At 39.4% G+C, this 25,276-nt stretch overlaps 1 protein-coding gene across 3 annotated transcripts in view; it reads left to right on the forward strand.

The window, feature by feature from the left end:
• kcnab2a (potassium voltage-gated channel subfamily A regulatory beta subunit 2a) overlaps nt 1-25,276 on the forward strand; it is a 158,252-nt gene that overhangs the window by 41,232 nt on the left and 91,744 nt on the right. The window contains exons 2-3 of one of the 3 annotated variants that reach the window (XM_088338068.1): nt 1,825-1,992; nt 5,483-5,524. In XM_088338068.1, the coding sequence (XP_088194194.1) occupies nt 1,916-1,992; nt 5,483-5,524 (119 nt within the window). In that variant the 5' untranslated portion in view covers nt 1,825-1,915. Of the gene's footprint in view, nt 1-1,824; nt 1,993-5,482; nt 5,525-15,531; nt 15,903-25,276 lie in introns of those variants that run through there. The other 2 variants (XM_088338069.1, XM_088338065.1) reach the window with 2 other exon arrangements.

Below are 25,276 nucleotides of genomic sequence, written 5' to 3' on the forward strand. Positions count from 1 at the left end.
CGCTTTGGGAGGTCTTCATTGACTTAAAAAGCGCTATATAAATTCAGACCATTTACCATTTACTAATTTGTAGTGCCTGAATGATGTGTGCTATTTTTATTGTAATTCTAAACTAACTAATAGGGGTGAAGAGATCAATTATGATAGTTACAGAGGGACTTTAATGATATTTCCAAGCAAAACCTTTCGGATTGTTATCGATCAATACTAACCCGTTTTTACTTGGATCGGATCGATATCGACATGTACCACCGAATCTCCACTGCGCATGTCAGACTCCGCCTGGTGTTCTTATTGTAGTAAAATAAGAGAAAATAACTACCATTGCATTATTAAGGTGCACATCATTTTGTTGTGACGCTGGGAATGGTAGTACTGCTTTGGTCCGGCAAAGGGCGACAAGAGAGTTTAATTTTTTAAATTTTATATGTACAGATGCTGCCCCGCTTACAAATGACAGGTTTATAAAAGTACGTTTAAGGCTTGTATAAGTAACCTGTATTGTTTTGTACTAAAAAAAAAACTTTTTTTTTTAAATAATATGCTCTATAAAGATGAATAAAGTTAAGTGTAACTTACTTTTGGAAGAGCAGCTTCAAGAGTTAGGCGACTTATTCTCGACCGCATCAAGCTTTCTTATTCCACTTTCATTTCAAAAGAATACACTTTACACTTTGCACCAAACATATTGAATGAATGCACGAGATATTAAACATTTTTGGTTATTTATTTTTTTGTCTATTTAAACGAAATAAATAGACACAAATCAAAATGTATTGCTTTTCATTTTTGTTTTGTATGATAAGTCCAAATATAATATGATCCGTCGATAAGGTGGTATGAAAAGAGTATCTTACATATTTGCAGGTGTATAGCATACATTATTGTGCATTTTTTAAAATGATCAAGTTAATTGACCAACACTTATATCATTTTTTTATTGTTTTACATCATAGAATATGGGCAGCACGGTAGCACAGTGGTTAGCGCATGTGTGGCACAGTTCTGATGTCATTGGACCAAACCTTCCTGTGTGGAGTTTGCATGATCTTCCCGTGCTTGCGTGGGTTTTTTCCGGGCATTCCGGTTTCCTCCCACATTCCAAAAACATGCATGTCAGGTTAATTGGCCGGTCCAAATTGTCCCTAGGTGTGAATGAGCGAGTGTATGTCTCTGTGTGCCCTGGCGACTGGCTGGCAACCAGTTCAGGGTGTTCCCACCCACTGCCCAAAGATTTCTGGGATGAGCTCCTGCAACCATACTGATTATAAGCGGTGCAGATAATGGATTGATGGATCATAGACTATGATCTGTCCGAAACTTCAATATTTGAATAAATAAGAGGGACATTAAGTCAAGTTGTGTTCTGCAGGGTTCAGTACTAGGCCCCCTTCTTTTCATCATTTACATGCTTCCATTAGGTGATATTATTCACGAGTATAATATCAGTTTCCAAGGCTACGCAGATGACACACAACTATATCTCCTGATGGAGGAATCTGCCACACTAAACTGGAAATTTGGAGGCCTGCCTCACTGAGATAAAAGAATGGATGTCACTCAACTCCTTGCGACTTAACTCTGAAAAGACCGAAATGTTAGTTATTGGTCTATGTAAATGCTGTGACTTTTTCTCAATAATCGAAAAAATAATCAACCGATTCATCAATTATTAAATTAATCATTAGTTGCAGCCCTACTTCTTATTATGTTCTGGCATTTGCACTAAAGACATCAAAAACTCTCCAAAAGCCATTTAAATTTGATTATTGGCCTGATTCCAATCAGAGATTCAAGCTCCGACCTTTCTCTCCCGCTCTGCAGAGGCCCTCATCGGTGCTAGACGCTCGCCCGCGGTCCCGGTGAGAGAACACACCACCGGTCAGGCTGGCCACGCCCCCTCGCACCCGCCTCCATGTATCCTGAATCGACGACAGACTCACCCGCCCGCCTTTCCCTCCGGCAGACGGGTTCGCCTGGAATGATCTACAGGTAAGGCCGCAAATGCGCAGCTTTCGAACCATCGCTTCTGTGCATGTGAGTTACATGTCAATTGAGGTTGAGCTCAATCTAAAATAGTCTACCATTATTTTCAGCAGAGGTGGGTAGAGGAGCCAAAAGATTTACTCAAGTAAAAGTACTGTTACCTCAGAATAATATCACTGAAGTAGAAGTAGTCATCCAAATAACTGAGTAAAAGTAATAAAGTACTTTTTTTCATATTAACCAATCAGATTATCAAAATCCATCCAATTAACATAAAATACATCTAATTCCAAAGTAGATTAAAATAATAAACGTAAATTCAAAGGCTTTAATAAACAATAAAATAAAAATAGTATAAATCAAATCAATAAATTAAGAAGAACAGCTACAATGTAATGTATTGTATGTATGGTATGTATGGTCTGGATGTATGAGGCCAAATTTACGTGCACTGCACATACAGCACATTGAAAAAGCATCATATATACGTGTTTAATGTAAAAATATTTTTAAAACTGGAAGGTTAAATCAAGGACGCTGGATGCTTGTGGATAATGATAATAATATTACATTTTACTTCAAAGCAGCTTTCAGGACACCACGTTCGCTGTACACAGAATATCAACCAAGAATAATACAAGCAAATAATGAATAGCAAATAAAACCAAAGTAAAGTTAAAATTAGAATTAAGGAAACTAACCACTACATGTTTCCTTAAGTTCGATGTTTATTTCTTGAATGCAGAAATCTCTTTGTTTAGGCCGGTGGTTCTCAAAGTGGGCAGTGCCCGCCGCCCTGGGGGCAGTAGAAAGATCTGGGGGGCAGTGAGGAAGAATGGTAGGGGGGCGGCAGTCCAAAAGTCAGAAGTTTGAACGTAGTGCGGTTTTGAAACAGGAAAGCACTGCGTTTTTTTATGGTTTTGTAGCGAGTGATGGCGTTTTGGCCAACCACAATTGTTACTGTTCGAGTTTTAAAAGCGCCGACCAATCAGAGGCAAATTCCAATAATAGCACAAGCTAATAAACGCGATTCAAAGTTTGCAAGCACCACACTATGCCACACCCACTGTGTGAGCTCATTGAGTGTCATGGCGGACTCCGTAAACATAGTCCCAGAGTCAACAAACGAGAAGGAAACGAAGCTTGCACCGAAGAAGGGAGGTACACCACTTGTTTGGGCCTATTTTGGTTTTGACGAAGCGGACGTGGAACTTAAGGGAACGGCCGTTGCAGAATTTGCTTTCGCCTAAACGCTAGGTCCGGGGAAAAAACAAGTAATTTGTCCCAGCACCTTAAAAACTATCACATATTAAAATACACGGCATGTCAAAAAAGATTATAAGTAAAAGACGAAGAAGATGCATCTACAAGTGGACTGAAAGGTAAACAAACCTCCTTCAAAGCAGCATTTGCGACCTGGTAAGACAAGGGGGCGCCAGCCTACAAAATTTTGGAAACCATTGGTTCACGTGAGGCCATGGGTGCTACTCCACTTCTGGGTTTTCATAGTTGTGTAAGACCACAAAGTTCCACAAAAACATGTAATTGGTTCTGAAAATAACATAAATAAAATTCAGCTCTATTAAAATAAATGTTAATTTAAGATTGAAAGTGAAAGTAAAAATGTATTACACAACTTAAAAGAAATAATTCACTACTATTACCCATAAATGAATTTAAAACAATTAAAATGTTTAAGGTCTTTAGTAGAGTAGAGAGTTCCTTGCGTCAGCAGAAAATCTGAAATTATGAAATTAACAGGGGATCAATTACAATAAACAATTATATGTATTGTACAAACGCACTACAAATATTTTGATTTACAATTTGGCTGTTGAAATGACAGGACATCACACTCAAGGCTTTGTTGTAGTAAATGTTGAACAGACTGTTGGGACGGGTTTTCTCCAAATAAATTAGTGAGTAAAAGTCCCTCTTGTAATGTTTATGAGTATGCATATGTGTTGTATGTTACTTAAGAGACAGCAAATTCTGAGTGCAGTGCAACATGACCCTGCTTGGTACTTCTCTCTCTCTCTCTCATCACTATAACATAATACAGACGGTGCCCCTACTTACGAAGGTTCAGGACGATCGTTCGTGAGTTGAATTTGTTGCTTCAGTGCTATATTTTTTATGTTTAAGGTCTGCATGAGTAACCTGTATTGTTTTGTACTAAAAAAATGAACTTTTTAGAAAACAATGTGGAAGATGGGCTTCAAGGGTTAGGCGACTTCCTCTTCTGCGGTAGACATTGGCAGAAAAAAAGTGATCTAACCATTTTTTTTTTCAACCGCATCAAGCTTTCTTATTCCACTTTCATTTCAAAAGAAACAGCTAGCCTCTTCTTTACACTTTACACCTACTATATTGAATGTATGCACAAGATCCATCCATCCCGCCATTATCTGCACCGCTTATCCTCAATAGGGTCACGGGGGGTGCTGGAGTCCATCCCAGTTATCTTCGGGCAGTGGGCAGAAGACATCCTGAACTGGGTTCCAGCCAGACGCAGAGCACACTGAGACTCACTCGCTCATTCACACCTAGGGACAATTTGGATCGGCCAATTCACCTGACATGCATGTTTTTGGAATGTGGGAAGAAACCGGAGTGCCCGGAGGAAACCCACACAAGCACGGGGAGAACATGCAAAGTCCACACAAGGAGGTTTGATTTCATGACCTTAGAAGTGTGCTACACACGCGCTAACCACTGCGCTGCCTTGCTGCCCCAATGCACAAGATATTAAACAATAAAAATGTTCTTAGCGCCCTGGAGATACAGTATATAATGTTCACGCACAAACCAGGAAGTAGAAGATGGATTTCTTCTTTGGGGTGGATGCTGGGTGACCTCTCACAGCGCCACGCGGCGGAAAGAAGCACTGCAGTAATGTCCTCTACTCAGAAAAGGTTGCACACAATACAAACTCTAACTTACAGCAATGTCCGGATATTTCTCGACATGCCGAATTTTTTTTTCCGTATCTACCGTTTTTCGTAAGTAGAACGGTCGTAAGTAGGGGTGCGTCTGTATTTCAAATATGACATATTTGGAGCACTTGCTAATACTGAGGCAATGCAGGAATCCATTTAATCAAGAAATGTGATTCAGTTGTCAGCAGTGTTGTTTCATTTGAAATTCCAAACGGCAAATTTGTTATAATGTCCATTGCTTTGAACATAGTCTTGTTATAGTTTTACTTCAGTGTCCCATAAATGCACTTTGCCAGCAACACTCTCGCCACAAGTGTGTGATAATTACATATGGTTCTCTGTCTGCACTCTTCCCTTCGAACAGCAAGTGGCGCCATTGAGCAACATTTTCTGATAGAAGTACTGTTCTGTACTGTCCTGAATCTTGAATTTTGTTTTGCACACATGGTTCCTATCACTCACAAACTCACTCTGCCACCATTACTAACCTCTTCCCTTCCGTACTTGCACTAACCAGCAGTACCCTGACTTCTGCTCTTGTCTTCCGCTGCCTTCAGTGCTCGCTATGGAAGTCCAAAACGGCAGTTGCAGTTCTACAGGTATTTTGGTTTTTCTGTATCTATATTTCACCTTTACTCATTCGAATACACTCAACATTCTGAAGATGGAGTCCCATTCACTTATTTAGTCATCATTGATCGATCAATGCTTTGCTTTTATTGGGTGAACATGATTTCATTGGCAGGATTTGTTTAGTACTAGGTAAGTTAGTTACTTTTTTAGTTGTGTTTTTAAGGGAGCAAGTGTACACGCCTTCATGGGTTGGTTCTATTCATATGTATGTCTTGAACTCTCACATATTTCACTTCGAGTATATAAAAGAAGCAAGTCTTAACATTTTGTACTTGGTTTCATATTTTATTGCTATGTTATAACATTTCAATATACAGATTTGTGTTGAAACTCTTCTTGTAGACCAGGGGTGTCAAACAGGACCGCCCGTGGGCCGGATCAGGCCCGCTAAGGGGTTGAATCCGGCCCGCGAGACAACACTGAGGGAAGCGCAAGAGGAAAACGAGCTGCAGGTTGAAATATGTCAACTCGGCTCTCACAAAGAGGCTGTAGTTGTATTTCTTTCTTTCTCTGTCTCTCTCCCGCCCTTTTCTCTCACTCTCTATCTCTTGCTCTTTCACTCTCTCTGTCTCTCTTTTTCTCTTTCTTTGTTCCCCATTGTCTCTTTCTCTCTCTCTGTCTTTTTACCTTCTTTTGCTCTCTTCCTTTTTTTCCTTTTCTCTATCTTTTCTCTTTCTCTCTTTCTTGCTTCCCCCTTCTCTCTTTCTCTTCTTCTCTCCTTCTCTCTTTCTATTTTTCTTTAGATCTCTTTCTTTCTCTCTCTTTCCTTCCCCCTATCTCACTATTTCTTTTTATCTCTTTTGTTTTTCAAGTTGACTGAATGAATGAAACTTTATTTTCGTTTTTTTTAAAACAAGTAAAAAAAACAAACAATGTGAATGTAACATGTCCGAAAAGAAATAGGAAGAAGCACGTTCTCTCTTGTTTTCTCTCATTCTCTCTTGTTTTCTCTTATTCTCTCTTGTTCTCTATCGTTCTCTCTTGTTTTCTCTCTTGTTTTCTCTCTTGTTCTCTCTTGTTCTCTCTTGTTCTCTCACGCTCTCTCTGGCTCTCTCTCTCGTTCTCTTTCTCCCTTTCTCTGTCCTTGTCCCACACTCTCTGTCTCTCCCTCTCGTTCTCTTGTTTCCTTTTCTCTTGTTTTCCTTCTCTCTAATCTACTTTTCCGGCCCCTGAGAGAATTTTTATTCTATTGTGTGGAACCCGAATTTAAATGAGTTTGACATCCCTGTTGTAGACTGATAGTTGATCTGTATTTGCTTTTTTTCTGCTCTGAGCTGAGAAATGAAATTTGACTTTAGGGCCATCTAGTGGACGTCACTCGCACATACACACGCTAGACCAGGCAGGGCTTGGTTGTTGTCATGTCTATGGTTTAATGGGCGCTAAAAATAAGGAGAGAACACATCAACGAAATTTGAACTTGAGGGGGAACAGAGGAGGACTGTGCGAAAAACCACTCACGATTTGCAAATTTCCAAATATGTTCTAATAGTCCTACGCTGTGTGTCCTTTCCTTTTATTAAATATCTAGTCAATATGGTTTTAAAGCAACAGATCAGCAACAATGGGTATTATTGATGCAGGAGAAGAAATCACCCATAGCACAGAAAAAGAGATACGCAGTTGGGGTATTTATTGACTTAAAAAAAGCATTTGATACCATTAATCATAATATACTATTTAAAAAACTGGAAAGATATGGTATCAGGGGCTTGGCTTTGCAAAGGATCCAAAGTTATTTGACGGGAAGGAAGCAATATGTGAAAATGGTAGAGTTGTCATCTGAATACTTGGACGTCTGTTGTGGAGTACCACAGGGTTCTATCATGGATCCAAAGTTATTTAATATATATATTAATGATATTTTTAATGTTCCAAAACTATTAAAATTAGTAATATTTGCAGACGACACTAACATTTTCTATTCAAATGATAACTATATTGATTTTGTAACCTGCATTAATCGTGAATTAATTAACCTAAAAGTATGGATGGATATAAATACAGTGGAACCTCGGTTTTCGAACGCCTCTCAGTTCGAACAAATCGGTGTTCGACTAAAAATTTCGCTGTTCGGTCAAAAATTCGGAGTTCGAACGCCAGTAATGCGTGAGTGCGTATGCTAGAGTGCGATGCTGAGCGGCGTACGGGTGTAGATCGCCCACACCCCTCGTTATCACGTGCGCACTTGCCTCTTTTTGCTTTCGCTTTTAATATCGGTGAACGTAGTGTTTTAGCCCCTAACTATGCCTCCGAAGAAGGTCGGTGCAAGCAGGACAGGTGAAAAAAGAAAAGTTGTTCGTACAACTATTGCCTTTAAGAAAGACATAATAGCTAAATATGAAAGAGGTGTGCGAGTTTTCGATCTTGCTCGGGAATACAGCATGCGCCTTCTGCTGACCACCACACAAAGTTAAGAAATCCTATTCATAATTTTTTTCTTTATCTTTTTTTTTTTTTTACACGTTCGTGTTATCGTAATCTTTCGTAAGAAAGATTACGATAACGCGAACGTACGATTAGCCTGGGTTAGCTTTATGATTCGAGGTAAACATTCAGGGTGTTGGAACTGAGCCCAAAATTCAGGGTGTTGGAACGGAGCCCCCTTTCCAATGAAGCGCTAGCCACTTGTGGTGCTAAATGACTTGTAAACTACCTGATTTTTTTATTTTTACCTCGTTCATGTTAGCGTCATCTTTCATACGGAAGATGACGATAACGCAAACGTACGATTAGCCTGGGTTAGCTTCATGTTTACATTAAACATTCATGGTAAACATTCAGGGTTTTGGAACGGATTAAAACGATTTACATTATTTTTAATGGGAAAAATGATAGATAGATAGATAGATAGATAGATAGATAGATACTTTGTTCATCCCCGAAGGGAAATTCACATTTCCAGCAGCATCCCTGAGCTGAGAACAATCGAGAACAATCGAAAATAACACGGGAGCTGCTGGAGTGGCTGCCATTCGTGACGGCGCCGGAAGAAAAGATTCAATTTGAATCATGTACAAACAAACAAACAATTGAATCATGTACAAACAAACAAACAAACAAAATATTCATGTTTCAATAAGTGATTTCGGTGATTGAACAAATCGGTTCTCGAACAGGGTTCTGGAACGAATTATGGCCGAGAACCGAGGTTCTACTGTAAATTTTCTTTAAATAAAATTAAAGTAATATTCTTTGGTAATTGCAAGCCAAATCAAGATTTAGAAGTAAAAATGAATAGTATCAGAAATTAAGTTTTTAGGGGTCATAATAGCATGTCACAATTAATGAATGCAAATTCCTTTGAAACTATAATGCATTGTATTTATTATATTGTTCTGTAGTTCTGCCATACTTAACATATTGTGCAGAAGTCTGGGGCAATAATTACAAAAGTTCACTACAGCCCCTTTTTATCCTTCAAAAACGTGCAATAAGAACCTTACACAAGGTAGGATATCGGGATCATACTTCTTTTTAGTTTATCTCTCTCACAGTGGACATGCACCTACAATGAAATCTTCAGACCCCACCATTTTTTCTAAGTGGGAGAAATAGCAGTGATTCAGTAAATATTAGAAGGAACCACGCTAAATAGTGGCAACTGATGATTGTAAACATATTCTGCTGATCTGCGAGCTAAAAAGCGCAATTTCCTATGCACCCATAATGATTTCTAGCTTGGCGTCAGACACTTTTCTGCTCTTTTATTCTCTTTTTTTTTTAAGTGCAAACATGTCTGACTCTCTGCTCTGCCCTTTTCGTCTACACGGGGTCGGATCGATGCAGCCTCGTTCACTCTTCATTCGGAACGAGCCCGGCTGGCTAATGTTTGCTCAATTTGATAACGCATGGTTTGTATTGTGCTTACAGGGTCAAATTTAATCCTCATGCCTTACATTATGTTCAATGTTACGTAGGACGAGGAGACAAAATAGATTACATACTGGGGGGTGTTTTAGTACATATTAGAGTTAAAGTGGTGTTTTTTTTGCTTTTGTCAATTAAAAGTCATGTTTATTGTTACAGCCCTTAATCACAAGGAGTCTCAAAGGGCTCTACAGACCAAAGACTATTGCAAACTACAGACTATTACGGCACCATCCCCTGATCTAAAACCTACATGAGGGCAAGGAAAAACCCCCAAAACCTCAGCATTAGGAAAATCAAGAAACCTTGAGAAGGGAAGCGCACATGAGGTAATCCTGTTTCCAGGATGACCAGTGTCACAGAGCAGCTACGTTATTCTCAGGTTGAAATACAGTAAATGGCGTCTTTCCCTCTTTAGGAATGTGTCTTTGTTGAGGTTCTAAAAAGGCCATTGGTGAAACCACAGAGTCTAAGACTCGCACTGCAGAAAAAAAGGATTGCTGTTCCACAGGTAGATAATTTGGCCAATTTAAAGAGACAGTGTGTTCTTTAATTCAGCGGTTCTCATTACCTTGATCAGGATCTACCGATGGCTCACTGAGGTAATACTGGTAGATCGCAGGAAAGTCTTGAATTGGAACATGCTACAATCTAGCATCTAAATACATCAATACATATACATCAATATTGCTTTTTTTTTTTGCATATGATGTAGTATTTAATGATGAAGAGCCCAAATCAAATGTGACATTTATATGATGTATGATTTTGAAATGTATTAATTTACCTTACAGATATATAAAGAAAACTAATGGTTGATTAAATTACGATTTGTGTTGGAATTTCCATCATTTCCATATTTATTTTTTCACCTAATAATTGAACTGCACTACAGAAGAACACAGGGTTCCCTCGGGTCCTTGAAAAGTCTTAACAGGCATTGAATTCGTTATTCTATAAATAAGGCCTTAATTGACATTAAACTGTTTTAAAAAGGTCAACACTAAGAATTAGTAATATTTATCAATTGTCCGCATCAATTATTTTCTAAGCATGTGTTTCTATTATGTTACACTCAAAATTGGTCATTGATATAAAATTATCTTTTTCAAAAGAATTGTTCACGAGATCAAAAAATCATTTTTCATACATCATGATAAAATGCTTCATGATTTTAGCAGAAGAGCTCTTTGGAAATAGCTAATTTTGAGTGGGGATCCATGAAGAACTTTAAACATCCTTTTTATTGTTTTTGTTTTGTTTATTTATAACTTTTGTCAACTTGGTCTTAAATTTAATTACAAAAATCTAGAATTTGATTTACCATAATCTGGAGGGAACCCTGAGCACAGTGATACGTATTTCTGAGAAGAGCACAATTGGACAAAAACATAGGCATTTAAAAAGACTGACTTGAATTGAGTCATGGTGTTGACTAATGTTTTCATACATAAGGCTCACTGGACTATATGGTGCATGATGTTGAGACTGCAGTAAGGGCTACCTCATTTATTCGTGTGGAACTGTTGATCTCTATATGGGCTCTATATACACTTAGGACATATAAGAGTACAATGATTACTCAGTCGATAAGTTTAATAAAATCAAAAATATTAGGTGCGATGAAAATCAAACCCGCGTTGCTGTGGCTAGGGCACCGACGCTTTACACTAGACAGCAGTACAGAGGACATATGAAAAGGCATTCGACCATATCTTATCATCACACTAGTTTTACTCACTGCTATAAACAGTGATTTTCAAAGTGCATTCTCATAGATTAAACAGTCTCTCCAAAAACTGTTTAATATTCATATATTATATACAGTACGTAATATAGATTGTGTAATATTTTGTTGAAAGGTTTCTCTTATCTGCTTCTGTCTTTTGCAACATTATTAATCAATCATTGCTAAAATACGGAAAAATATGTTGTAAAACCTTGTGTAGTATTGCACGAATAAGCTCTGTATGCATTTCCAATAGTATCCACTGTATTTTGTGGTACACCGGGTATATAAGGCACACTTTCAAATTGCTGGCCTTGTTGGGTGCGCCTTATAGTTTGGAAAATACAGTATCTATAAAGAGTATATGATGATGATGATGATGATGAGCAGATGCTAGTTTTTTTTCATCCGGGAACTATTGACACTACATGGGTATTGAGGATGTGTGAATAAAAATGGATAGCTCTAGTGTTAAAATGTCAGATATTGATTTGAATTAGTTTATTTTTATGGCTGTTTGACCCTGCGGCTTAAAATCCAGTGGAGCTTGTTGAAAGACAAAACTTAGCTCAGTTCTTAAAATTGAGCATGTAGCTTTGAATCAGTTGCGGTCTGTAGTCCGGAGTTTACGGTAATTGGGGTAAGACAGACGGCGCAAACCTAAACACGTTGTATCTGACCTCCACCTTACCGTAGATGTCGGTTTTCACACGGTTACTTGGTTTTTCGCGGTTAGTCAGTCCCGAGCTTCATCCCCTCCTACAAGCTTGGCGGTTGGTTGCTTAGCATTTGTGTTTGTCTGTTGTCGACACAGGCTCAAGCCGGCGTAGCTGATTATTGCGCCTCTCTAAGTAGTCTTTCCTGTGCAACAACAATCAGAAGCTTTTAGCGCAAAAAGCTTTGGTGAATAATTCAGTACTGATATTATTTGCTGAGCCTGGCAGAAACAGGACTGAGCCCTCTAAACGGCGTAAATGGATTCCTTCTGTGGGATCTCCCAGGGAGGGGATGAGGCGAGGTGTTGCCGGTGGCGGTAGACGGTGAAGTCCGAGTGGGCGATGGGGAAGAAAGGGATGCGCTCCCTTACCCGCTAATCGCTTTAGACGTTTCCAAGTAAGACACTCCCAGTTTGGGTGGACCTGCTTGCTGGGTCTGCAGTGCAGTGTGGCTTTAAAAGCGCCGGCACGCACCGTCCGACCTCGCTCATGAGCCGACCCCAAAGAAACCGGGTGAGTTTGAGGGAAACATCTTTCTGCCGGCGGGCAACGTCTGTTAGCATGCGCCAAAGGTCAACTTTTCGTCGCGGGGGTGGCATGCTGCCGAGTTTTCAAGTCCGTTTCTTAAGTTTGTCCGCATGGAAAAAACTTGACTTATTGCACGACTTGTCAGACATGGCGTGGGCCAACAACGGATTTCACGATTCGGTTTTCAAAAGTCAAGGTTTCAATTGCGGCTCGAAACAGTTTAAGGACTTGCTCCTTTGCGATCGGCTCGGTGGCCTCTTTGAAGGTAGTCGGTTCCTCTTAACCAGGGGTAGGCAAACCTTTTGAGTCGAGTTGCTTATTGATGTATTTAATATTTGTACACAGTATGCCCGTAGTCTTTAATCAGATACCTTCGGCAATACATGAGGAAAATAAATATGATAAACCAATCAATCTTCTTTTCTCGTTTGTATTTACCTGCACAAGTTCTGTTTCATTGTCTATTTGTTTATAAAGAGATCATCATCATGGGCGGCATTAGCTCAGGAGGTAGAGCGTTCGTCTTGGGATCGCAAGTTCGATTCCCGGCTCCTCCGAGTTATATGTTGAAGTGTCCTTGGGCAAGACACTGAATCCCCATTGCCCCCGATGAGCAGGTAGTTGCCTTGCATGGCTGACGCTGCTATCGGTTAGTTAGTGTGTGTAAAAGGGAAAGTGTGAAGCACATTGTAAAGCACTTTGGGAGGTCTTCATTGTTTTGAAAAGCGCTATATAAATGCAGAGCATTTAAATTTACATTTACATTTAATCCAATTGGTTTTGAATTACTTGAAATATACAAATATATTAATCTACTAATATAAATACTTTAAAAGTAATAGCAAAGTCAGATTTCCCTTTTAAGCACTAAATTTGATCATTTGCATTGGGAAACTCAAATAAATAGGGCTACTTCGCGGAGTTCAATATTTTTATAAATAAGATTTATTTTCAAAATAGTGGACAGTAAAATGTAGCCAGCTATTTGAATATTAGCCATAAATGCAATTGAAATTATAGTTATTGTCAGGTTAAGAAATCCAGGTGAGTTCAATCGTATGCCTTAAAAAAACTTTTAAATAAAATGACATCGGGATGGGCTCTTCTTTAAATGTCCTCTGGTTGATACATGGTAGTCAGCATATCCAGCTACACTGGATATTTTGGCCACATTCAGTGGACTTATTTAGAACTACAGGCCATTATTTGACAAGAAGTGTCTCATTTTTTTTCCCATCCTTCTCTCAGCATCGAATCGCGGGCTGGATTAAAGACATTGGCGGTCCTGATATGGCCCATAGGCCATAGTTTGGCCACACCTGCTCTTAACTCTCTTACATGTGCAGATGAGATACACCAGGGGTCACAAACCTTTTTAAAACTACTTTTTGAGCAGTTTAATATACATTCCTAAACTGGCAACTTATGTTATTACTGAGTTGTTACTATGTTATTATCGGGTTGTAATTTCTAGAAGTTGCATGAAAATAAGTTTAATCAACTACTAAAATATAATGCCAATTAGAAATAAAAATTAGGGGAAAATCACAATGACCCATCACTAGTGACCTATTTTTAGATACTTCTACTTAGGTGTTCTTAGAGGGCTACCAGAGGCACCAAGTAGGAGATAAAGAAATTCCCAAATAAGTCGATAAAAAAGATAAGAGTATCCAATACCCATTTTTCAATATGTGTTTATGAGTTCCTGGCGACTCCAAGAGATTCTTGGTAAACTGCAAACTCAAAATTAAATTTCATTGTAGTTGTACTCATAAATTGTTAACCTTCAAAGTTTGTTTTTCTCATTCACTGATGAATATGAAAGATTAAAGGTATGACTCTCATAGCCATTAATGGCTTGTTAGTGACCTCACTATTTTATTTTCATCTCATCTCATTAACTGAACCGCTTATCCTCAGTAGGGTCGCGGGGGTGCTGGAGCCCATCCCAGCTATCTTCAGGGGACACCCTGAACTGGTTTCCAGCCAATCGCAGGGCACACAGGGACAGACAACTCACTCCCTCATTCACACCTAGGGACAATTTGGACCGGCCAATCCACCTGAAATGCATGTCTTTGGAATGTGGGAGGAAACCGGAGTGCCCGGAGGAAACCCACGCAAGCACGAGGAGAATATACAAACTCCGCACAGGAAGTCCGGTTGCTGGACTCCACACAGGAGGTTCCCAAGACCTTAGAACTGTGCCGCACACGCGCTAACCACTGCGCCGCCGTGCTGCCCCACTATTTTATTATGAGAGATAATTAAGTATGAATTATAACTGGCATTTGAAATAGAAGTTACAATTCAATAATGTTGTTTATATGACTGGAGTAGACGTTTATTAAAAATTCCAGTTGAGGTACATGCTTTTCCGTGCTTTAGCCTAATTACCGGTAACACCGTCCTGCCCTCTGTTGGTTAGTATAAGGCAGATGTCACCAATCTTTGAAGCTGAGAGCTACTTTTTGTTACTAATTGGTGCTAAGGGCTACCAGTTTGATATGCATTTCCAAAATGACTCATTATGTTATAGCTATGTTGTTACCATGTTATTACCAGTTTGTACTTATTAGAATTTGAGTTCATGCCAGTTACAAAATGAAATTTACTGGAAAGTCACACTGTCCCATCACTGGTGAGCTGGCTACTAAAGTGTCCTTAGTGGAGCTACCTGATGGGATAAAGCGTAGGGCTCTTCTTGAGAATGAAAGAGAAATGGTTTTCAAAATCAAGATATTAAATCGGTTCAATTTGCAGGTGCTCCAGTTATTTCAGGCCCTTTTCTTTATCAGTTTAAATCAATTTACGGTTTTCCCTTTTTTTGTCGGATAGTGTTCACGTTTTCGCTTGTTGCACGTCTGGATGGCTTAAATGGCATGCGTCCGACTCCTGTTTCTTGAGCACTCCAATACCTATCAGTGTCACCCTGCCCGCGGCACACCTGTCGGGGGGAGGGGGGTGTATGCTTTATGTCCCGTGTTGGTTACAGGATGCATGGCCATTGTATAGCCTGGAGCACAAGGGATACATTGGAAATGGAGCAGGTGCTATTTAAGGGAGGTGGACCTTTAGCATAGCATCTTTAGAATTTGCAAAGGAGGCACGAGAGGGAGGGTTCGGCATGTTTACCGGAGGCTACGCAGGCAGCCCCCAGGGGCTCCCCAGCACGCTCAAGTCAGGTCACTGTGCCGCCGACAACCTACAGATTCCCAAACCTTCAGCGCCAGGCAGTGGCGTCCGCAAGAGCAACAGCAGCAGCAGCGGAAAGATGCTGTCCATGACGTACAGCGAGAGCATCCGCAGCGGGATTAACCGCTACCACTCGGACCAGGGCCTCAACCAGCCCCCCAACAGGCCCGCGGACCAGGGCGAGCTGCAGCGTCTGCGCGAACAAAGGATCGCGGCCCAAGTCAAGAACATGGAGGACTTCTTGAAGATGAACGGCCTGACCTTGGAAGAGTGTGTGTCCTATCAGACAGGCATGAAATACAGGTAAGGGCAAAGTGTTCAGGAGGAGGGCCCCTTTCTTATGGCATTGGTACACGTCACTGAGTGAGTAGATAGATACGATTTGGTGTTAGATTTAAAAAAAAATTCGTATCCTTGTTTTATGGAGCGGTCTTCTAGTATGTTTTGTTGAAGGTTCGTTCAGGTGCTTGTTATACTTGAAAATATTCCAATGGTTTGAAAAGTTCTTGAATTTTGGGTACAGTGCTTGTAAATGCTTGAAATTGTGTTTCGGATGTCTGACTCAATAGGTCACGCATTAAATGTAGAAAAGTCTGCTTAAAAATGACGCCAACACACCTGCTCTGGTGGCTTTTGTTTGCCATTGCATTTCTTCTTCCCTGGTGATTAACGGCAGTGGGGATTTATTTGTATGGTATTGTCCTATGAAGCGCGCCCAGTAGAAAAGGTGCCATGCTACACCTAAACAGGGCACTATAAAATTTTGTATTAGCGCAAGGATTACATATGAATTATGGACATTTATTATGGACCATACAAAAAGATTACGAGTGGTCAATTATGATAGGATGAACTTCCTGCAACTGAAAATGTAAGCTACATATTATTGTCATTTTTACCTTACACCTTTATTGGGAGAGATTTGTCTCAAAAGTATTTACGCACGGGTTGTTCGGATCCACACGTTTGTTTTTTGCTCAACATCTAAAAATCATATGTCTTAAAAATATGCACCCGCAAGATTAAAAACTCCGTAGGTAAAAGGAAAATATTTTGTGGATCTGCAAAATACACGATTCACACCAGATTTCTCCTATTAATGGTTTCTGAAGAAATTGGAAAATTGGCTTTGAAAGTATTTAAAAGTACTTGATTTTGGACATTCTGTATCTTCGAGTTTGGCTTAATTTCAACATTGAAAAGTTGCATGTTAAATTCCTGGTCAATAGGAATTATACAGCCTATAGAAATGTGGTGTGATGTACCGTACATTTCAGTAATTTCTGCTACATTTTTAACACTGCAACTTTAAATACGGTGTGGCTAATTTTATTTTATTTTTTTAGCATACTGCTCTTTTCTACAACGTTACTTTAAATGTAAAATACTGTGGGGACGCTTGGAAACATTTATGACACCCTTCTAGGGGAGAAATTAGTCGATGTTTTTGACATCATGCATATAATGGATACCAGAAAAAAATGGGGAGAGTACATTAATGGATATTTACAACATACTCACGTTATTTCAACATTTTTAACCACATAACAAGACCTCAATTTATAGATCTGAATTTAACAGATGTGGAAGTTATCCATCAAAAATCAAACACTTCTCTTTCTGTATCATCCGCGTCAGTGTTTGGTAGCTACAAATGAAGACACGTCTGTGTTGCAATCTGGCACTATTTTCCACAGTATGGTTGCCCTGGCGCTGTTTTCTAGAACTGCAGGGCTCACATTTTACATGACTCCATATTCTGGGTTTTTCCGTATTATGTGAATACTTTTGTCAAAAATATTGGCTGATTCCTCCTCTAGAAGGATGTCAAAAATGTTTCCAGACATCACCGTGGTGGCTAAGCCGCTCCATTTTTAAAGCCACAGTGCTTAAAATGTACCAAAAAAGTAGTGGTTTGTAGCCTGCAATTTATGGGCTATGCGATTTGCTAAAGATTCCATCAAGATAGAAAAGTCTGAAAAGAAAAGTTTGACAAACAAAAAGGCTCAATTTAATGCGTTCCTGTCTTAGTTTTTGTCTTACAGTCATATGCATTTTGCAAATAGTGTTGCTGCTGTTGTTGACTGAGATCCGTGAGCACTCTCTACTTGAGCTTAAGTGGTCCTTCAGGCTTGGATGTCATGATATTGTTGACTTTTTTTTCAGACAACGGCTATACTGTGGCAGTATCAAACATTTATGGCTGCTACTCGACATTTTTTTTCTACCGCCTGGATCATTTATTTATCAGGACAAACCACACTCACCGGCCACTGGCCAGTTCAAGCTACCTCCGTTTGAGGTACCGATGTTAAGAAATACAAACCTCTCAATTACTCAGTCGTGAATCACTGATGACAAATCCTGTCCATCTTGTTTCATTGGATACCTGTCTTGGCGTACTTAACAAAGTGTCGTCAGTACTCCTGTACTATTGCTTTACTTACTGGCGTGTAGCTGGTGTATTTTCTTACCTTGTGCCAATCACACAGTTGGTACCCACACACAGTACATGGCGGCGCCCGGCTCACAGGCATAACTATTGCAGTTCTATGTGTGTAGAGGCTCATGTTTTACTATATCTGTTCAACATGAACAGCTATGTTACATTAAAGCTGGTGTCTGTAACTTGCACCTCTCTGCCGCCATCTTCTGGCTTAAAGTGATGATCACAGCCTCAGTCAGCTCATTCCTTAAGAATTTTTAAGCTCCTCTTTTTTCATAATTCTTGGAGTTTGGGTTGGCATTTGGACTACGTTTGAAGCAGGCCTTTTCTTTAATTATCAACCTACACCAGGGGTCGGCAACCTGTGGCACGCGAGCGCACGAAACATAATAATGATTTTTTTTTTCATGCACATTTTTAGGTGAAATGTAGACATTTTCAGTTGCGCGCTGTGTTATTTGGATGCTTTACAGTAACGCCCCGCCTCCTCTACTTCCTGAGTGCATGTCTGCGCAGCGCCTCGCAGAGGAGGGAGGATCTGTATATTAACGCACCGACGTACAACTTTCACAACGTCTCTGCCCGGGTGGCCGACAACTTTTTCAAGAAAGAAAAAAAAACCTCTTTTCAAATCAAACGTTTGCTTTATTCCGATTTCGAAATCTGCGTTCGGTTTGGAATTTATCGGAATTTCCGCTCCTTTAGCAATTTGCATACTCGGCAGCCGATCAGAAGACATCGAATAACTTTGTGCTTCCGGACTTCCTTGAGCGTTATAAGGTCGCGCATTTGCATATAATTTTCCAAAGCTGTGAAGGATATGTCAGAGAGTGCAGTTTCCTTAGGCGTGAGAAGATAAGCAGGACATTGTGGTTCAGCCTTAAAGCATGTTTATTCCTCAACAGCAAGCAAAACAAGAACACTGCTCCATTCAATACAACATGGCAATCGACAGCAGCAAAACGAAATATGGTGCGTGCGTAATGACGTCACGCAATGGAAAACGTCTTACCGTAATATCACGAGTAAGAGCGCTATTAAATTGACAAATCATTACAAAAGTAGACGCACAGAGATCACAAGAAAAATGGAGAAGTGGTTAGGAATCAAGCCAAAACCTCAGCCCCAGAAGAAAGATTGAAAGGAAGCAAAATTTATAACACTACAAAACCTAATCAAACATTAAAAGGATCGTGGAAGGAGGAGTTCACGTGGCTTGTAGCAAACATTGCATGAATGAAGATGAGTAAACACAGGTACATAATAATAATAATAATAATAATTTCCTTGTATTGTCATTCTGTGTAACAATGTACACAGAACGAAATGTCGATCGCACCTGACCCGTTGTAGCGAGCCGATGCAGCCGCAGCCAACAGAGGGCGCCGCCGACCACTTTTTAAGTCTTAGGAATGACTCGGCCGGGGCGCGAATCACCGACCTCCCAGTCTTAAAGCGGGCGCCTTACCATCTAGGCTACTGAGCTGGTTATACTTATGGCAGATGGAAAACAGCGATGTCATATCCATGCAATGAATGTTATAAGTAGATTCATAATAAACGTAATTTTAAAGTTTTGTTCTGTTATATATCCTGATTATCAATCCTTAATACTTTCCAACAATGGTTGTTTTGCGATTAGTTGTCTTATTGTGTTTCAAGTTGTGAAAATGAGGCAGGCAACTTTATGGCTGGCCATGCAACTTTTCAGAGTTATCTGTCCTCGTGTCCGGTAACTTTTTCTCATGAGTTTCAGACACTGCCATTATCACTTGATTTTGATTGTAGTTCATTGTTGATGAAGAATAGTTGAAGTCATGGATGTCTACAGGCCTTTCCACATGTTGCTCACAGTATTTTTTAGTTTGTTGATGAACAAGAATAGTGGAAGATAAATTGGTCAGTTATACAATTTCAATGTCTATCCATGTTGTATATTCGGACTGGTGTAAAATGACAGCTCTGTCGGATATAAAAAAAATTGTTATGCGAGTCATTAATCTTGGTGTGGCACACTGATTTACAAGAAAATTTGAAAGTGGCACTCCACACCGAAAAAGTTTCTGACCCCTGGCCTACACTAACAACAAAACCCAGGGACGAGCATGAAATTGATTTTGACCCCCCTTTCCTGCCTCCTAATGTGTTGCGAGTCCCGGAACAGAGGTGGAAAATAATTAATAAAGGCTCTTTGAACTCTGTCAGTCATTGTTAACACATACATAATAGAAACACACACCTTAAATCTCAGTGAATGTGCCTAAAGTGTTTTATCTTCCAACCAGCATGCCATGGGACCTTCTCTAGTGTGCCAAAGGAAATTGCCCAGATGTATCTTTGAGAGAAAAGCATTCCATTGTTCAGTATATTTGCTTTCTTCCAGTGATCACCTGAGTAACCGTAACATTCATCTATGTCAGTGGGTGGCATCACATTGCCAGTTAATTCCCTATATACTGTCGATTTATGTACTTAAGAGCACACCGGATTTAAAGCTATCTATCTGTCTACCTTGGTCATATCCCTCAAGAGGGGTGACCGACAGCAAGACAAACACATACAATAACAAAGAAAATAAAAGGGAAAAAATAGCACAAAAAAAAACACACACAAGCATTTTTGGACCATGGCCAACCCAATTGCCCAAACACCCAAACAAGTTAGGCACCTCGGAACCTAAGTTGGTCATGCTTTCGTCCCTCCAGATGAAATGGGACACCAGAAAGCGGCCATGTCACTCGGGTCAGGTCGACACAACACACTCTTTTGTTCAACAGCAGGGCCCGACAGCTTTCACTGGTTTACCCCTGCCGCATCATACGGGTGCCCGGACCATCCTTAAGAACGCATCCACAATCCCACTATCCTTTCACAACAATTTAAAGCTGCATGTTTAAATTTAAGAACAAAACTCAATTTTGTACTTCTGCAAACCGCACTGGATTTCAATCCGATTCACGTCCGTTTCTAGCATTTCTAAGTCCAGCGCACATTTGGTGATAACCGCGGGGAGAACACTAACAGTGCCATGCTTTCAGCTCTAAGTTGCCTAGGTCATGTGTTTTCGGATAGTGTGACAATTCAAAATAGTGACAGCCACAGAGGCAGTTAGTAATTGCAAAGATATGCACATATTTAATACTGAAAGAAAACTTGAATCAGAGCTATTTGACGTTAAATGTGAGCTCTATATTTCTAGATGATAGAACCATGGGACCCATACTGTGGATAATAGTGCTACATTCCAACACAAACGTGAGAAATCATCACTGTTGTTGTCATTGGGGGTTTCCGCGGTAATGGACCAAATTGCATCCGCTTGTCAACGTTCCTCAAGGATAAAGGAAACTCCGGCGACCTGACAATGGCTCTGAAAGAGAACAGAAGCGTTTTTGGTAAATAACTTCCACTGCTGTTTGGTTTGTATGCATAAATATAGGACTTGATTTGAAACAATGTGAGTACGTCGTCAATATTGGATAAAGTACCCAGGGTTTCTGCAGCTCATTAAATAGTCCTAAAAGGCATTGAATTAATTATTGTAAATATAAGGCCGTAATTGGAATTAAAATGTCTTAAATCCCATTTTCGCAAGTCTTAAAAATGTGAACACATGCCCAGGATTTATAATTGTTTAATCTAAAAAGATTTAGTAACATTTATCAATTGTCTTTTTTTAAATCATCGATATACTTTGGTGGCAACATCGCGTGACTATCAAAACGGTGATGCTGTTTCAGTCGGGCCTTGCAGAGCAGAGACATGTCTTAAGTCTAACCACATTACACTTCACAACTTGGGCAGAGATTATTTTTGTTATTTATACAAACGTGGCGCAGAGTTCATGAAACTGAAACGAATAGTGTCTTGAAAAATGAAACGTGATTTCCTGTGAATGTTGTAATTGAAACAATTGGAAGAGTATAGAAAAAAAATCAAATATTGCACGTTGAAGTTAATCTGTTTCCTATCTTGTTCAATTATTCTGACAGATATAAATCATTAAAAATCATGTAGTATGTTAGTAAAATAAAAAATGGAATTACCGGTAGTTAAATTTTCAATCTCGTTCCGGGAGGTACTCCGTGCCATAGAAGTTGCTCTCAGCCTCAAAGAGGTTGGAGACCCCTGGTCTACAGTGTTGTTGTAAGATAGCACATTAAGTGTAATGGCTAAGCAGACAATTTGACTCTCGTAAGGGCCTGACTGGAAGTGGTGTGGTCCGCCTGAATATGGAGAGTATAGATCGTTGTAGCTACTTCCACTAATGGGCATGGTAATGACCCCCATTTGGTCACTGACACAGGAATACTATAGCAGTGTTTTACTATAGCTGTTCTGTATTCAGTGAACTGGTTTTATGGACTCATTATGTAATTGTTTTTACACACTGCGCGACAGTCTGTTCTACTGATGTACACTAGATACTCTGTGCAGTGCCTGTAATTTACACTGGGAGGCAGAAGAGCATGGGAGCACTTGAATTGCTGTCAGGCTTTCTATGTACAGACGCTGCCCGACTTATGAATGAGTTGAATTTGTTCTTGAGTTGCTTTAGTGCTATATTTTGTATGTTTATGGTTTATATAAGTATTTCTAAGGTGTGTATAAGTAACCTGTGTTGTTTTGTAATAAAAAATAGACATTTAATAAAACAATATGCTCTTTAAAGATAAATAAAGTGAAGTTTATCTTAGTTTTGGAAGATGAGCTTTGAAAGTAAGGGCGACTTCCTCCTCCGTGGTAAAAAGTGGCCATAAAAAAAGCGGTCCAACCATTTTCCTCAACCGCATCAAGCTTTCTTATTCCATTTTTGTTTCAAAAGAAACAGCTCACCTCTTCCTTACACTTCACGCTACCTATATTGAATAAATGCACGAGATATAAAAATGTCAAAGTTCTTAGCGCGCTGGAGATACAGTATAGAATGTTTACACGCAAACTAGGAAGAGGAAGCGCATTTCTTCTTCGGTGTGGATGCTGTGTGACCTCTCACAAAATCTAACTTATAGAAATGTCCGGATATTTTTCCACATCCCGAAAAAAATGATCGTATCTGCCAGAATCCGTAAATCGATTGTTCTTAAGCTGGGAAGCGTCTGTGCAGGACTATCTCAGATCATTGGAATATTGTGATTAAGTTCTTCTCATCATGCTGAAAACCTAAAAAAACGATCTCAAAATATTGGAATATCGTGAAAAAATATACTAGGAAGCTGAAAATCAATGTTCCCAGAGCTTGGGTCTGGGTACGGTTTGGCCAAATCTGGTTTTCCACAAAAAACACAGATACAAACATACCACTGTTTTCAAATATAATTTTTTTTTTACCCCACACGAAATGAGATCCAACAATAAAAACAAATTAAGAATTCATCTGAAAATCTATCCATCACTCAGAAATAACAAACCCATAATCACTTGGAACTGCACTTAAAGGAAAAGTGTGTATTATTTAATGCCTCCTTGTGGTAAAAAAAAACAATCGATTTATTAAAAATATTTATTGATTTGAATAATGGGGAAGCAATACATAAACTGATATAAACGATAATTGTCTTTGGTTGAGAAATTTCTATTTGGTTTGCATAAAATCTACATAATTGTCCACCGTCTTGCTACTCTAGCAAACCAAAGACCTGGTGAATGACTGGGCAAAAGAAAATAAGAGATACACTGTAGTCAGCTTGTGGTTTGAAGCACTCGTTACACACTGTTCCCTTAATGTTCTTATTAAGGTGGGGGCCTGAAACTATCATCCCGAATGCTGCAACCGGTCCGCGAGTTTGAGACCCCTGCTTTAAGTAATAATAAGCAATATACGAAAAGCCTTGCACTATTTCAATGCATTTGTATGTCATTTGTTGTTTTATGGCAGAAAATAAAGTATTCACTATATTCTAATTTTCTCCAGTATGCCTTACGGTTTGTGGTCAGAAATTGTCATAGTGTTTGGCAAGTTCTCTCAAATCAACCAAGTCTTCATTCGAGCGTTCTGACAGCGGCCGCTAGGGGGCGGTCTTGTTTCATTTTACAAATTTGGATTTACAGTACAGTACATCGATCCGTCTACTCGGTGTGATATTCAAATAATCAATATATCTGTGGAGGAATGCATCCTATTTTATTTCTTTTTTTAAAGAAATGATTCATTTAGGACCAATATGTAATTTAATAATTTTCACCTCTATACATATTATTTCATCTGTGTGCAGTGAGTCAGTTTCTTCTAGATGAGGGGTCTCAAACTTGTGGCCTGGCGGACAATTGCTGACCACATTATGTCAGTTTGGGGCCTTAATATGAACGTTTAAAGGTACAGTGTGTATTATTAGGAAGTGCCTGGTGGTAAACAAAAATGATCCTAAAAAATGTCACAAACAACGTAATATAAATGGGCCTGTTTTAAAATACTCGTAGGTGGAGAAATTTGTATTTATTTGAGATAACGCGAGGTATACCTTGAGGGAGCTGACCATTCTGCCATTTTGCTGCTACTGGTACTCTAAAAAACTAGAACCTGCCTATTTCCTCTGTGATTCCCCTATTTTTTTTTAATTTTGCGTACTTTTTGTTTTTCATTTATTTTCATTATATTTCCTTATTATATTTGTGCCTTATCTCTTTTTTTCTTTTTTTGCATTTTTCTTTTTTTTCCTTTTTTGTTTTGTGTCTCATTTTTCCTTTGTGTTTTCTTGTTCCCTTTTTCTTCTCTTTCTTAATTCATAAAAGGCTTGGTAAAAAATTGTGCTTTTTGGTCACTTTGATTCTGTAGTTTGTGTTCTTGTACATTTTAGCACTAGTTTTGAATTGTAATAGATAATACATCATTGTTTATAGGTCAAACAATACACACTGTCCCTTAAATGTAGGTGCAGCTCATGCGAATTATGGATTCATTTATTACTGATTGATTTTTTTATATCAATTCTTGGGAGCTGGTTTTTTTTTCCCACGGTGCAGAGGTTTAGGGTTCAGGTCCAGCTGTTGCAGCCTCCCCGTGTGGAGTTTGCATGTTCTCCCCGTGCCTGCATCCTTTTTCTCCCACATTCCTATAAAAACAAACGTCAGGTTAATTGACCGGTTCAAATTGTCCCTAGGTGTGAATGAGCGAGTGAGTTGTCTGTCCCTGTGTGCCATGCTACTGGCTGACAACCAGTTCAGGGTGTCCCCTGCCCAGTGCCCGAAGATAGCTGGGTTGGGCTCCAGCACACCCGGGACCCTACTGAGG

Source organism: Urocampus carinirostris, chromosome 6 (assembly GCF_059441175.1).
Source record: "Urocampus carinirostris isolate Australia breed hairy pipefish chromosome 6, RoL_Ucar_1.0, whole genome shotgun sequence".
Lineage (NCBI taxonomy): Eukaryota > Metazoa > Chordata > Actinopteri > Syngnathiformes > Syngnathidae > Urocampus > Urocampus carinirostris.